The sequence below is a fragment of the Micropterus dolomieu genome, linkage group LG01 (assembly GCF_021292245.1).
Source record: "Micropterus dolomieu isolate WLL.071019.BEF.003 ecotype Adirondacks linkage group LG01, ASM2129224v1, whole genome shotgun sequence".
In the NCBI taxonomy this organism is placed as follows: Eukaryota; Metazoa; Chordata; class Actinopteri; order Centrarchiformes; family Centrarchidae; genus Micropterus; species Micropterus dolomieu.
Genome location: NC_060150.1, coordinates 4,445,405 through 4,460,676, shown reverse-complemented (window position 1 = coordinate 4,460,676; position 15,272 = coordinate 4,445,405). Strand labels below are relative to the sequence as shown.

Below are 15,272 nucleotides of genomic sequence, written 5' to 3'. Positions count from 1 at the left end.
ACATTGCAATTATGTTAGGTTTAGCCATCAAACTACTTGGTTAGGTTTAGGAAAACAACATAGTTTGGGTTAAAATAACTTTGTTACTTACATGACTTAAGTTACATGAGTTAAGTAATGTTGTAACTGACGCTCTAGGCACATAGTGCTGAGAACTATGATGCTAAAGGGCTTCCTGACGCCACAGGCCATTATGTGACAACTTGTGAGTGAGACCGGGTTGGTGTAGAGGGCAGGGGCAAACAACATATTTTGTCATTTCATTTGGAGGACTTGTGTATAAATACTAAACTTAGAGTACATACCTGCTATCCAGATGATGTCCCCTATCTGTTATGGAGCATCACACATCAAAGCATTGCTTATATGTCCTAATATAGGCAGATGCAGTGCCGTGAGATTTACCGTGCACACTCTCAAGGAGACAAACCCTTTTGTTTTCAACATCCGGGTGGTCTTTCCCTCTTAGGACATGTTGTTACATTATAACTGGTCTTGTTAACAACACTGCATATTAAAGTATATTTGAGTCAGTATAGTGCAAGTAAGCAATACGTGAAGAATATCTGCCGAAATGTGAGAATGTGTTTTCATGTCCTGTCTCAGTTTGCATGACCCAAACTCCCTATCGAGAGTCTAAGTATAGACGTCATCGTCTGCTGTACAGATTGTAAAGCCCCCTGAGGCAAATTTGTGATTTGTCATATGGGGCTATTTGAATAAAAACAACTTGACTTGACAGGGCTGGTGCATTCCAACAGCACCTCCGAATCCAGAAGAGAAACGTGGCCTCTTTTGCCTAAATGTGGAGGACACAACTGGTGTTTCCTTTGCAGGTTATTTTCTTTGCCCCACCTTTGCAGTGACTACTGAAGTGGCTACTAACAGAAACACGTTCCTCGTGTTGATGATCTTGATGTGTTGTACTCGTGCGGGGGCTGCCTCTGCCGTTTGGACAAAGCTCTTAACAATTTCGCTTCAGGTGTTTCCAATTTACAAAACTCTCAGAGCACAAAATTGTTGGTCTCTGTCAAAATTACTCCCAAACTTTAGATGGTCAATGGCAAGCTGTTGTTTTTTTTACCTGCAGCATGTTCGCCAAAAGAATCCCTGGTTACACCGTGTGCAGTGATGAACCAACGCATGTAATGCAAATCAACGTATTTTTGTAATCCATTACGTTGATTATGCCAATGATTTGCCCTGTCCCTTCAGATGACCATGTTAGGTTCTCTGTGATGCTGATTTCCTGTTCATCTGCCCCACCGATAACCAACTCCTGATTGAAATGCAGTGTCTGGTCAAACAGCGCAAACAGGAGTGTGTGTCTTCACCTCCTTTTATAAAATCATTGATCAGCTCTTTGGTTTTGCTTGACGTTGAGCTACACTGCACTCGATCGGGGTGATGATGGTGGTTTCTTCCCCAAACTTCACAATAGAGTTTTCTCCATGTCGGGGGATGCGCTCGTGGGTGTACGGCATTAACAGGAGGGGGCTGAGCACACAGCCCTGGGGAGCTCTGGTATTGAGTTGAGGAGGTGTGGCCGGCTATCTGAACTGTCTGGGGAAATTCTTGGGAGTTTGAACACTGGAGTTCAATCCATCAAGTTCAAATATGTACTTTTGTGAAAAGACCTACTGTTTTCCAGCCAAAGAGTCCATTTTATTACATTTTTACACTCAAATAACAAATAATTTAAGATTCAGGGTCAACAAAACGGGCAAAATAGTTATAAAAGAACAAGAAATGATCAATAAATGAATACACTAATGAGAGGCACGGTGCAGCTCTGTTTGATTTCAGTCTTGCTGCAGCCCTGACTGCATGATTTGTTTCAAGCATCCTTACAGCCACTGCTCTGTCTTTAAAAGGAGTCCTGCTCTCTTCAATAGAAAGTCTCTATTTCTGGAAACAAGAGACAGGAAGATGTTTCCAAATGCAGATTGAAATATCTGTGTTTTCCATTCTCAATTCAGCCATGCAAAGAGCATTAAGCTGCGCTGACATGCAAATAAATACACACTCAGGTGAGTAATGTTTCATTACCGAATACTCTCATCTCTCCCTCACTTCCCCCGGTTATGGTAGGGGATTATTGTTGTAGAAAGCAGCTGTTACATAACAGCAACACACACATGCACAGCGGGGAAAGACACTTAGACATAATAGAGTTGTTTAGAGGCAATGAGAGAGAGGAAGGAGAGAGAGGGAAGAATCAGAAAAAACTGTTTTAAATAGTGGGGAAGTAAGTAAGTGTGCACAGACACACACTATATAATACTATACCGTTACTAATATAATACACTACAAATTATGTTTGTACTCATTCCCGATTTTTGATATTTGAGAGTTTATGAAAATCTGATAATAAAACAGTAAATCATTCCAACCAGATATGTTATCTTGTAAAAATCTACTTGTCAGGACTCTCTGCTGGGCAACTTTAACACCTTAGACATTTGTTTGATATTTCTGTCCTGACCGTTCTATAAAAAATGTACAGTATGTACTGTATGTAGAGTATGTTCAGTATGTATTTATGTACTCTCTGCATTTCTCCAGTCAACCTCTTCATGCATCTTGGTTCAGGTAACTTATTTGAAATTAAAAAAGCCAAGAGTAAATGCAACCAACAGGCAATAGGGACTGACTACAATGCAGCTGCTCAGAGAAGTCAGTTAGTGGTCTGTGGAAAAAGCCACATACAAACTTCAGAAACGACTCCAGCTACTTCACCACATGTGCTAATACAGCCGTCATAACGTGCTGTGCGTACGAGAAGCTGTGACAAGCGGGGTCTGCTGGTTGCTTTATGCATCTTGTCTTACTGAAGAATCGACTGGTGTGCTGGAAACTGGGAAGGTGCAAAAAATATACACTTAATTCCCCGCAACAAATATGGCCGTGACAGTGTGGGTGATGTCGGGAAGTAGGGCTTCCCAGAACATTTAACCACATTTGATAAATATTTGATCTCCGGTTTACTGAAACAAAGTCAATCATACAGCCACTTTTTAGGCTTATATCTTATGAAATTAATCAACGAAAGTACAGTTTTAACAAACGGGGTGAGAGCAGTGGTTGGACAAGTTTGAACTTGGAGTGAAGTGAGGAAGCAAAGACAGAAAGTTAGTTATTCCTTAGCACGTGTTGGAAAGTGAATAGAAAATGGAAAGTGCGATGTGACCACAGTTACTAAAGTGAGCTAGCCTTAAGTCCTCAGTGTAATAAAGAAATAATAATAAAATGGCTTTATCTGAAGAAATCATCTCAGAGTATGACTGCCGTTAGCTTTGCTGTGTGGCTTTATGAAAGCCAGTCATCACTGTGATAACCCTTGATCTTTGTGATAGAGCATTAGCACATTGCCTGTGTTAAATGTCAGAGGTGGAATTAAATGAACAGCGGAGGTTTCAGTGTGCTGATGGTTCTCTGTGATGGGACTTCCTGTTAGACTGTATGTCGGTTTCAGTAACGGTTCTCAGCTGCACATGCTTTTGTCCTGCGTTGTTCTCATTTAACGTCTCGTGTTGCATGCTGTTCTATTCTGCTGCCATACACTCAAACAGCACTGATATCACGCCACGTGTCCCGTTCTCTTAGCTATGGTATCTGTCGTAGGTCAGTTTGTGGCGGTGTGGTCTGCTGTGTGGGCTTTTCTTAGTCATTCTGTTTCTTGTAAGTTCAGCGGTAAAGCTAGAAACAAATATGGAGCAGGCCTTCCCACTATTTTAACCACATAGAGAAACAGCTGAATATCAGCTTAAAACATGATCAATGGAAACATTCTGAGACTTTTCAAATGTCTCGGTTGATCAGCAGCATAATCAACAGCCCTTTGCAGCTCATTGGTTTCCATTTTCCCTAAAGCATGTCATGTTTACCGTAAATTTTGCTCTGCAGGAGGAAACGCAACAGAAAAAGAGTTGGATGGTTTCACAGTCCACGACTGTCCATTGTGGGAGAGGATGACAGACACGGTTACAGTTAGCATTTGACTAAGAAACCAAAACGCACTCACGCGGCATGCACGCACCACGAAATCTAGACACCCACACCGGCGAATAGTGACAGTTAACAGGAGCAGCCTGTTGTGAGGTGAGTGATAGGAGCAATTTTAAATGAACCTAAACACTGCAGAGATTTCAGAGAAGCTGGAAGGTTTTTCCAGTCTGTAGGAGCCTTATTATGAAATCCAGTAATTTCAGGTGGACTTTTTGAAACATGAAGAAGGAGACGATCTAAGAGAAAATTTACATCTGCAGGATTAGTAGTTCCTGTAACTGGAAATTAATACATCTGAAAATTGAAACGTTTCTAATATGAAAGCTTCCTTTCTTTAGACTCTCTTTTTCCGTTCCCTCTAGCGAACACTCAAGGTCAGCAGTGTCAAGGCTGATTGCGACGGTCTGTAGGCACACATTTCTGCTCACTGAAGATGTTGTCTCTATTGCAGTAAGAGGTGACTGCATTGTCCCGTTGAGGAAAAGTTACTCACTCTACTGGCTGTTACAGTTATGGCTGCTGAAGTGGCTAACAGGCAGTCAGCACTGTCACATTATATTTAGACACTAAATCCTGCTGCTGTCTCGTCTCGTTTGTGCTTCTTGTGCTCTGCCTTCGATGTTATCTAGTTCAGTATTGTTTAGACTGACTAAACCTGTTGCTTACTACTGTCCCAACAATGTTGTTTTTGCGCATGTCTACCAAAAATGTATGTTTATATACCTTGTGTGTGCTTGTGCTTGATGTTGACCAACTGTTCTTGTTTTTATCTTTGTAGTTGGTTTTTTTTGCATTAGTATAATGAGCTTTTATTGTACTGGTGTAAATCTGTATGTATTATTTATAGCTTCATCCTTTTTTGTTGTGACCACCAGTCCAGGGACAGCAGAAGTAAAACAGCTGATTCTGGCAATTGATACATTTATTTATGTATTTATAGCGTGCAATTTCCCTGCTCAATATACCTGAAACAAATGAATAAAAATACAAAAGCACTGCATAAATATACTTAACATGCATGGCAGAAACTCCCAAGACATCTTATTCAGCCAGTAACTTCAGTAAAATAATTTACAGTTTTCTTAATCTATGCATCTCTTAATCCATGCAAAATCAATGGATAACGCTGCTCTATAGTTAAATCTGTGGCCTTGGTCTAATGTGCTGTGTACTTTAAGATGGTGTGGTCGGTTCTCAATTTAACTTTAGCTCAGAGATCTGCTAGCGACAGCATAAATTAATACTTTCTGACTCAGCTAATTTTGGACACCAAATACCTCCGGGCTAAAAATGACAGAGATATACTTCTCAATTCAGTTTTATTTATATAGTGCCAGTTCATAAGAAAAGTTATCTCATTGCGCTTTTCCTACAAAGAAGGTCTAGACCTTAGTCTTTGTAATATTATTTACAGAGACCCAACAATGCCCATCAAGAGCAAAGACTCCGCGACACAGGCAAGAAAAATCTTGAGCCTTGAGCAGAACCGTGACTCAGGGTGGGCGGGCCTTCTGCCTCGACAGGTTGGGGGGAAGAGAGAGAGAGGGAGAGAGAGAGAAATATACACTATAAGAAAAGAAAAACACCTTTTAAGCGTGGGTAAATGAAGAGAAATGGAGCGTGTCCCTGGCTAAACCTGGAACATTTATGGGCCTTTTTGCCCCGATAGTCACAGAAAGAGCTAAATCAGGAACTAAAAGTTAGTTCAGTGCATTTGTATTTGCATTGCCACTGCCTATCATGAAATCTTTATATTTGCTCTCTTCCTGCTTTGTACTGCAACTACTGCACACCATTTTCCCTTTGAATAAATAAAGTTCCATCTTCTGTATATATAATGGTGATGAGACACAACACAGAGTCCTCAGTTCGTTTTTTTTGTGTTTATAGATTACTGTTGTGCGACTGTGTTGTCAGATAAATGTTGGAAAGGAGAGGTGCCGAGGTGAAAAGCAAGATTAAAAGCACCAGAAGGGCAAGAAATCCGAAATTATGATTATCGGCAGAGTATTATTCTTTATAGTTTTAGTGCATAACCACATTCAAATGCTCATTAGGTTAGGTTTCGGTTTCATTTTTCTTGCTTCCCCATCTCTCTTTATTTCACGCAGTCTTTAGCTCATTAGGAAGTCAACTCATGTCTGGATATCCGCCTGTCAAAAAAGTGACATTGTGTCAAGATGAGTAAATCCAGTCTAACTGATTCCTACTGACCTGCAGCATTAATTGAGTTTTTTGGAATATGGGGGGTCATCTTATAAAGCTGTGTTGTCAACATGTTAGTGAACAGTTGCCTACTTACACATTCAGTAGCCAAAAAGCAACATTAGCTTTTCTTTGGAGGGTGTTTGTGTCCGCCTGATGGATGTCTCGAGGAAGTCCTGAGAATAATATCTGGCTCTTTAGCTTCAGTAAAGGCTCCATTATGTCTCCTAGGTAGTCTCAGATTTTGTCTGTCTCCGGTAGAATACAGCAGGTTTATCAGAGCTCTTCTTTGTTGAAAAACGTTTATTAAGACTGAACCAAAAATGGTAAATAAAAGCAAAACTATGAGTTAAATAAGGTTAAAGCTACATCACATGACATTTAATTAATTGCTAATGCAGCATCGCCTGTAAGTTTTTCACATTCAGTTTGAATGTATGCAGGTGCATTATATAGGTTGTATTTGAAACCGAATTGACTAAATCGCACAAAAGGAAGCAGAATTGCCTGTGTGTGACTCAAACTTCAACACACATTTTTGGGAGCTATTGGTTTCCATTAAGAAATGGTTTGAGAAGGTTGAAAGCTCTGAAAAAGCTAGTGAGTGGACCATTTGAGTAGAAATAATTTGTCTGTGTTCTGTCCAGGTATCTTGGTTATTAATGAGGATTGGCTCCAATGTCTGTGTACATACAGGACAAAAGTCACAGTATGCCGCCATGACACTACACGAGTGACACTAATCACTGTAAAACAACAAGTAAATGAATCAACCACACTGTGAATGTTGAGGGAATCAATGAAGGGGCCACCGGTTGATACCAGTTTTGATGACTTGAGTGACTTTAAACCAGGCAGCACTGCATCAGGGATCAATTGATCTGAATTAAACAGCTGTTAAAATTATTAAACATGGTAACAATTGACCTGTTTTAGTGTTTATTAATGATTTATTCCCTGGAGGGAACTACTTATGTTGATGTCATTATAGGGAACAGATTTAATTAACAAAAAAGCCTATTTGCCCCTCCAGCAGCTCTAAAGGAAGATTGGAGAGCGGGAGAGGAGCTGGACTATGATCTTATTCTGGTTTTTTATTGATACCATCTCCTGTCGCATGGATATTAAAACATCATGTAAACCGGTATCTGACCTGAAACCCGTAGCTTGGTGTCAGAGAAGACAGGGAAAATGTGCTATGTTCTTCACCCATGTCTTATCAGATGCCACAGATAATTGTTAGCACCTTCCATTTGGCACTGTACGAGTAACGGGATGGATTTGTTCTTCCAACGCCATTTCTGCCGCCGCCAAAAGAGACAGAAGCATCCTGCTGCAGTGCATCAGTCGGGTCCTGCTGTTCAGAGCAGTAAAGCCAGGAGGCGCTCTAGTGTCGGTCTGCCCTCAGTAGCATTATTACAGTCCAGACGCTCCTCCGTTGGTTTACCTCCAGTACCTGACCAACGTAGGCGCCCCAGTATTGGCTTACTGGTGGCCAGTGGACAGAAGCGACAGTCAATTATAGAGCTAGGATTAACAAACTCAGTGGGAGAGTCTGGAAGAGGAGGTGAGAGAGCAGATATAGCCATCAAGAGAGGAAGAAGGGGATCTCCATATAAACCTCACCATGCTCATGGAGCTCCTGGCACCGCCCCCTGCATTCACCGCGGGCTGGCGGTGCGATACCGCCGTCCTTCTAAAGTAAAATCCATTGAACCTCATTTACTTGGATCCTCCATGTTACTCGCGAGTGTAGTCCAGATGGGCAGAGGAGGTAAAGAGAAGGAAGAGGATGAACCTGATGGCTCCCTGTGTTCCTACTCTGAGTCAGATGGAGAGGAAGCGAGTGATGAAGACGTGGAGAACAGAACAAAAAATGCAACAGCTCAGATGCACTTAACCCAGGCGGTCGTTCTGGAAAACATCGCACACCGCCCCTTGCTCCGCCCTCCTCGCTGTCTGAGACGAAACTCCTCCCACCTCCTTCCAGCAGACTCTGTGTTTCGGAGCAGTGAATCAGGTTACGGAGTATTTGGTCGATATAATCGACGAAGGTCAGGTCAAGGTCACTGTGCTTTAATTAATCCAATCCAGACTTCCACGACCAGCCCCAGTCTGAGCTCTGAGCCTGACACAGATGTGGCCTCAACTGGGTCTACGATCCATAAAAGCTTTTCATCACCACTGGGGGGACCAGAGGGAAGCATGTACTATGATCCTTATCTGGAAACATGGGAGAACTTCCTGTCGTATGTAACACACACACACATTCACACACACACACACACACACACACGCAGGATAACATAGCGTATTTGTTCTTGTACTGGTTTTGCATTTGTATGCAAGTATTTATAAAATTCATGGCTACCAAATAGACACTTTCTGCATCATTTGGCGTGAAATGTTCCTGCAACGCGTGCAGTATTCATTTAGTAATGACGTCTGGCTAGATGTTCTGACAGTGTCTGTTCTAAGTCTTCAGTCGGGATGGGATTCTCATCAGCTGCTCCTTGTATCTTTTGGTCCTGAGTGCTGCTCCAAAGTTTCATACTTAGGACACAGGGTGGCAGTTACATTACAATGAAATTTAACACTCGGGTTATATCACAGTTTGAACGCATATCCATTCTTTCCCTCTTCCTTATGGGCTCGTTGCTTCTCAGATAAAGTGTGTAGATCTTTTACGTTAAGGGCGAATTTTTCGTCGAAGCTTGCCATTTTAGTTGAACCATTGGGAATCCAGTGCTCACATTTTGCTGTTGTTTAAAATGTGTGAAACTTTAGAAAAGGCTATAAAACACTTTCTGTGCAGTAGTTTGAACAGACTGTATTTGCACTTTGCCAGTCAGGATGGGAGCAAGTTTGCTGGTAAAGGTGGCAATCTCAGTTCTTAAATTCACCATGCTGATCACATGAAATTGCAGTATTTTACTAAAATACGTTGTGCATTCCAGACTTTTTGTCCTCATGTCTGTGTTTGGCTTCCACTGTCCAAAGACATACAGCTTTGGTAACTGAATTGCTCAGAAGTGTAAATGTGAATGGTGTCAGCACCGTGATAGGCCCATCGCCTGTCCAGGCACACCCTGCCTCTCACCCACTGTGAGCTGGGATGGGTCACAGCTCGAAATATTTTCAGAAAGAATGGATAGAAAATGTCACTGTTGTGCTCTGTCGCCCAGGTTTAATTAGACATGTCTTGTGTTGGCCTGTCACAAATGATTGCTTGATCGCAGCTATTTGAGCTCACCGCAATCATTTTGCATGGATTCTACAATCAGGGGAATTTTAAGCCAATGCTAAAAACGTTGCAACAACATAGGTCGTTTCATCAGCTGGGTTGAGACAAATGAACGATCTACCTGAGCGTGAAGTTCCCATGTGCTAGACCGTACTGCTGTTGGGTTTTTTAGTTTCAGCTCAGGAGACAGAGCCAAATCTGTCGTGTGATATTCACTACATATGATTTAAAAGCGGTTCCATCATCTATATGTCTCAAACTCTCACCTGAAGCGAGTGTAAAACCTTTTTCTAACAAAGTGTTGGAGGTTTTATTGAATTTGTCGTTTCCATCCAGCTTTTCTAATTTAATAATTCTCATAAAAATGCTTAGATGGAATAGATGGCTTTGCATTTCCCTGTTGCATATTAACTTTTGAAAATAAAATCAAGTGTGCTTCTACATTAATTAACACTTTTGAACAAATTACTTTGTTATGATTGGTAGGCCATCAAGCGGGAAGCTTCCGGTCTACAATATGAAGCTGATGCGGAAGTCCCTGAAACCTGCATTCTATTGAAAATCCAGCAGGGGGCGACTCTTCTGGTTGCAAAAAGAAGTCCGGCTCCATTAGAAATAATGGGAAAATGACCCTACTTCTCAGCTGAATATTTACCCAAGTAAACACTTTCCTGATGGGTTTATGGTCTCGGTCGCTAGTTTCAAGTCTTCTTCAATACAAAATGATGTTCATTTAGTAAATTATGGTCCCATTTATTTTAAAATAGACCACAAAGCAGAGTGTGTTTCAGGGCGGGATTATCTATGATTGACAAGTCGTTACCATGGCGACCTGTCAATCAGGCTAGAGCTGACTCGTACCCTCGGCACTAAGCAAGCTAGCTAGCTCCGCACACGGCCGTTAGCTCCGCCTTTTCGTCACTTCCGGGCAGTTCCTGGTTGCAAAAACTCAACATGGCGGCGCTCTATCGGCCAAACTCGAGGCTTCAAAACGGAAGTCCACAAACCAACGGTGACGTCACGATGACCACGTCCATTTCTTTTATACAGTCTATGAGGCCTACACAACAGTTTCAGAACAAGCATGATTATATTGTTGAATTTATTAAATTAAAGCAATGCAAATGTACATTACGCACCAGGAATTTACCCACCATATATTTGGTACTGAACTTTTTTTGTTTGTGTTGACCACGGCCCGGGCCTTTATTTGAGTAAACATGGTATTAGGCTTATATTAAACAGTAGCATGAAATGAACAGAAGAATACTTAATATTTGTATTAATTTATTAGTCAACTGAAATGTCACGATTATGACAGGGCTAGCTTTGTGAAGTAGTGATGATGGAAAGGTGACACACTCTGCACACTGTGATATGTACAGCTGTATAATGTAAAATGTGTCACTCATTAGGTACGATAATGAAGTGCAGAGACAGCAAATGAATCAAATTCATAATTTTGATTCAGTTTTCATGCTTTTATTTTGAAGGCCCAAACTAGATGAAACTTTTTTGTGGTTGTCAATATGTGTTGGCAGTCTGAATTAAGGATTAACGCAATCATTTTAACATTTGAAGTGTCCAGCGGGGATGACGGTGAGACCACAGTTATGTTTAAGCGGCTCAAAACATGCATACAGATATCCAAACTCTTCCATCCAGCTGAGGCACCATTCCCAAGAAATCAGAGCTACACAGACATATTCAGATTGAGCATCACATTTACACGATAACATTTTTCAAACTTATGCGGGATTCCCACGTGGTGTCAAAAAAAGAAACCAGCAGTATGCTTCTGCAACTGAGATATTTTTACTGTAAGTGCTACACATCCCGAAATATGAATTTGAATCTCAAATTTTTCATTTGTTTATTTTGAGTTTGAATGTATTGACATGAGACGACATCCTTTAAAGGGCACGAATGACCTTTACAAAAGGAAACCACAGTTCAGTTGGTGTTAAATTCTTCTTGAATATACTTGATGTGCTGATCTCATAGTGGTGTGATGTTTGAGTAGGAACAGTTAACAATGTTTGTAGAATTTTTTAAATATTAGGAATTGCTTTGTTTCAGATATTAAACTGTTTTCAGTTTCATTTTACTCAGAAACACTTAAATCTCGGTTATGTTTGGAAATTTTAGATTTACATTAAAATATTTTATTGCCTCTTTGAATTGTACTGTTAGGAAGTTTCTGTCTCTCTGTGTTTCCAGGAAAGCGATAGCTAAGTCTGGCCTGAACGATCTGCCCAGTCAGCCCAGTACATCATCTCTGACCAGGACTGACCCAGAAGCAAACATCTGCAGTACTGTGGATTGGACTGTGAGTCTCGGTATCAGTATGACACAACAGGGCTTCGAGAAGACACACACAAATGTTATCCATGCTTTACTTTGCCTCGTACCTATAGGGCAGCTCTGAAATCGCTACAAAGCTGATGCTGAAATTTAAAGAACAAATTCATGTGCAAGGATCTGTACAGATAAACATATGAGTCAACCTTGACTGGCACAGCCTTTTATCAGTGATTTACCTTCAGTGGTTTCACAATGATTTTACACTCTTTAAACAAACACTATCTATACCTCATCCGCAACCTATCAATGATAAATGCCAAAGTGACGCATCATCATTTTAGATGTGACAGTGAAGGTGAATTTTACTCGGTTTGTGTCCCCCTGTGACCCTCCGCTGTATGTTTGTCTCTGTAGGAGGCAGCTGTGTATGGAGATCATATCTGGTTTGAGACCAATGTGTCTGGAGACTACTGCTATGTGGGAGAACAACACTGTATTGCCAGAGCGCTGGTTAGTAGCACCCTCTGATAAGCCCTCCTGTTCTTCTCCTCCCTCTCTTCTCTCTCCCTCTTTGTGTTCTCAGCAACACCATTTTCTACATGTTCATATGCAGCTATCTTGATTTAGCAAAGTGTGTTAGGGTAAAGCATCAGTTCCCCATTCGTTATGTTTTTCTTCAGTTTATCAGACTGAACGTTTATACCTACATTTTTGCGTCTCATGTATGTTTACACAGCTTCACCTGCCAACATTTCTCAGTCACATAGTCCTTAAATATCCACATCAACTAAACAACTTGTGAAAAGGGCCTGTTCGTCCAAATCACATCCAAATGAAAATGGAGGTGAATGTAATTTTGTTTGTGGTGGTCACAGCATTAAAAAATTCATCAGCAACATCTCTTTACAGAATCTTAGTATAATCCACAAAGTAGATAGGAGAAGGGGGTAAGAGGATGAGGAAGAAGCAGCCCGACACTATATCCACACAGATATAAAAAAACAGTAAAGGTAGTAGTGGTAAAAAGAGAAAATTAATAATAGTTCTAAGAAAAATGCACCTCTAGTCTAGCGCTGTCTTGATCTGTGTGACTTTGATGGTTTTTAACACTTCAGAACACCAAAGTCACACTATAAAATAAACGGAAACACCAAAGTCACACAATTCCTCAACAAACTAACCGACCGAGGCAGTCATAGACCAGCAACCCCCGTGTTCTGTGAGGTTAAATTACTGTTTTTGTCAATGCAGTCTGATGGCTTGGATGAGAGAGATATAGTGACTGTTTCTGGTTAAAAAATAGGTTTATCTCCGGAGGGATCCTTTCCATAATGTTGTCAGACACTTTACACTTTAGAGGACAAACTTTGACAAGGCGCTATTGCCCGCGAGGACTATGTTGCGGCCTTGTTTTGCTGCTGCTGATTGCAGCGTGCTCACTCAGTACTGGACCAGTTTTTAAAAAAACTGTGTACCTGGCTGCAAGAAAATGGCATGATTCAGCAAAAAAAGGCTGAATAACTAAAACAAACCATGAACTGGCTCAGTCTGTGCTGCATTTTCCCTTTTTTGTATGATGTCAAAGTCAATGGGACATCTCTAAGTGCTCTGGGAGATCTGTGACAGTGACTCCTATGTATAGGGTAATCCTCTGTGATCTGCACATTTACTAAAATATAATTTTGCACAGGGATGCACCACCATCGTCCTGTCACGTTATATTTTTACTCCGGTCGGCTCATATCAAGGTCAAACACATGGCCAGCCTGTCACATCACACTCCCTCAAAGTTGCCATTTGTCATCCGCTATCATGTCATATCATTTCAACGCATCTGCTTTCAGCTAAGAGCATTTCACTGTTTGCAGTACAGGGCTGACCCCTAGTGGTCAGAGATGACATTACTGCCTCATATTCAGTCAAAGATCCCTCCCCGCTGCTCGCTGCAGAGGATCATAAAACAAATGACTAAACTACAGTTATTCAGAATAAGGTGTTTCCCCTTGTTCCTTGTTACTGTGATTTTATGTCTGGGTTTTTTTTTCTCCATTTTTCAAAACAGATCATGTTCTCCCCTCTTTTTCACCCCCTAATTCTAGCAAAGGTCTGCCAGTCGAAGGAAGTGTGCTGCCTGTAAGATAGTTGCCCACACCATGTGCATAGAACAACTGGAAAAGGTAATTTCTTCATCTCGTCTATTCAAATATTTTCACCAAGCAGACTGAAACACGGAACTTGTCCTGGTAGCCGGAGAGGTGCCAGCTCACCTCCTGGCTCCTGAAGGCACCAAGCCTCTAAGCAGCCCCATCATTCTGACACCTCTACACAATTAATACACAATCTATAGGTACTGTTTGTGAGTATATGAGTGTATTTTGGGCCTGTTTGTGTCTTTATTTGTTTCACTTAACTCTTCATTTTCATTTGTGAAGCACAGGACAGCACTTCAGAAAGAAACCGAGCAGGGTGTTTTTAACTGTCCCTCCTGTCTAACCTGCAGTTTCCCAGCTCTAGAGCCATTCTGTTGGATTCCACCCTGCCACTCAGTGACCCCAACTTTAGAGTGAGATACACAAAGCTCCTTCTTTCTCTCCTCTCTCCCCGTCTGCGATCCCTCACTCTGAAAGAAACCCACAGACCAAAGGTGGTGTCTGGACCTCACTTCGATCAATTCATAAAGACACCAGAGCGCAACATGATCTCAGTGTTTCCCTCAGCTTGAGAATTTATTTGGAGCAAGAAGTAAACAAAAACTCTTTGTTGGTGGGGGAAAATGAATGCGGGGCTGCTGCCCAAATAAAAACACTACAGCGTATGGGAAACATAGATAGAGCATGTTTTGTGTTTGTGGTTTGTGGATAATCCACTTTTCAAACGAATGAGTGAATGAATGGATTTGAAATCTAATCCAGGTCAGACACACCCTCTGAAAACTTTCGCCTTTGGTCTTGCATCATTATAAAAGGTGTCATTTTCATTTCCTTAAATCACGAAGAATCTTCTGTCTAAATCTAATTAATCTAACAGGTTTAAAGGGTTTGGCTTTGTTGATTTCAAAGGGTAAGGAGACCTCCGGGAGGTCACTTTCTGAAACTGGCGGTGGAGGGAACAGCACAGAGGGATCAGGACCGGTCACAAGCACGTCCTACTTTCTTTATCAGCAGATAGACTTTGAAGTTTTAACTGAAAGCTATTGTGAAACTGTAAAAACAGCATTGGTATACACATTCAATGATAGTGTTTACAAATTAGTTTATTCTGTAAACAAGGATTTTGTCTTTTTCCATGGCGAAGAACAAACTTTCATGTTTATAGCTGATTTATTTTGATTTATTTTTTGATTTCACGTGGTCACGACCTGTTCAATTCTGAAACCAGCATTTGATTTGGAGTTTCTTTACATTGCTAAGTAGAAAATACTCAATATACATAATGACAGTATGACACATACTGCACTGTATCACTGTAGTGAAACCACAGTACAGCTTCCACTGAGTGAAATATTCATGGA

The 15,272-nt window shown here is 41.1% G+C and overlaps 1 protein-coding gene across 5 annotated transcripts in view; it reads left to right on the top strand.

The window, feature by feature from the left end:
- The window catches only part of LOC123973064 (diacylglycerol kinase zeta-like), a 117,857-nt gene that overhangs the window by 28,752 nt on the left and 73,833 nt on the right, over window positions 1-15,272 (top strand). For 2 of the 5 annotated variants that reach the window (XM_046052938.1, XM_046052923.1), the window contains exons 2-6: window positions 7,247-8,462; window positions 11,678-11,786; window positions 12,176-12,271; window positions 13,861-13,938; window positions 14,262-14,324. In XM_046052938.1, coding sequence (XP_045908894.1) covers window positions 7,489-8,462; window positions 11,678-11,786; window positions 12,176-12,271; window positions 13,861-13,938; window positions 14,262-14,324 — 1,320 coding nt within the window. In that variant the 5' untranslated portion in view covers window positions 7,247-7,488. The remainder of the gene's footprint in view (window positions 1-7,246; window positions 8,463-11,677; window positions 11,787-12,175; window positions 12,272-13,860; window positions 13,939-14,261; window positions 14,325-15,272) is intronic. The other 3 variants (XM_046052956.1, XM_046052947.1, XM_046052930.1) reach the window with 2 other exon arrangements.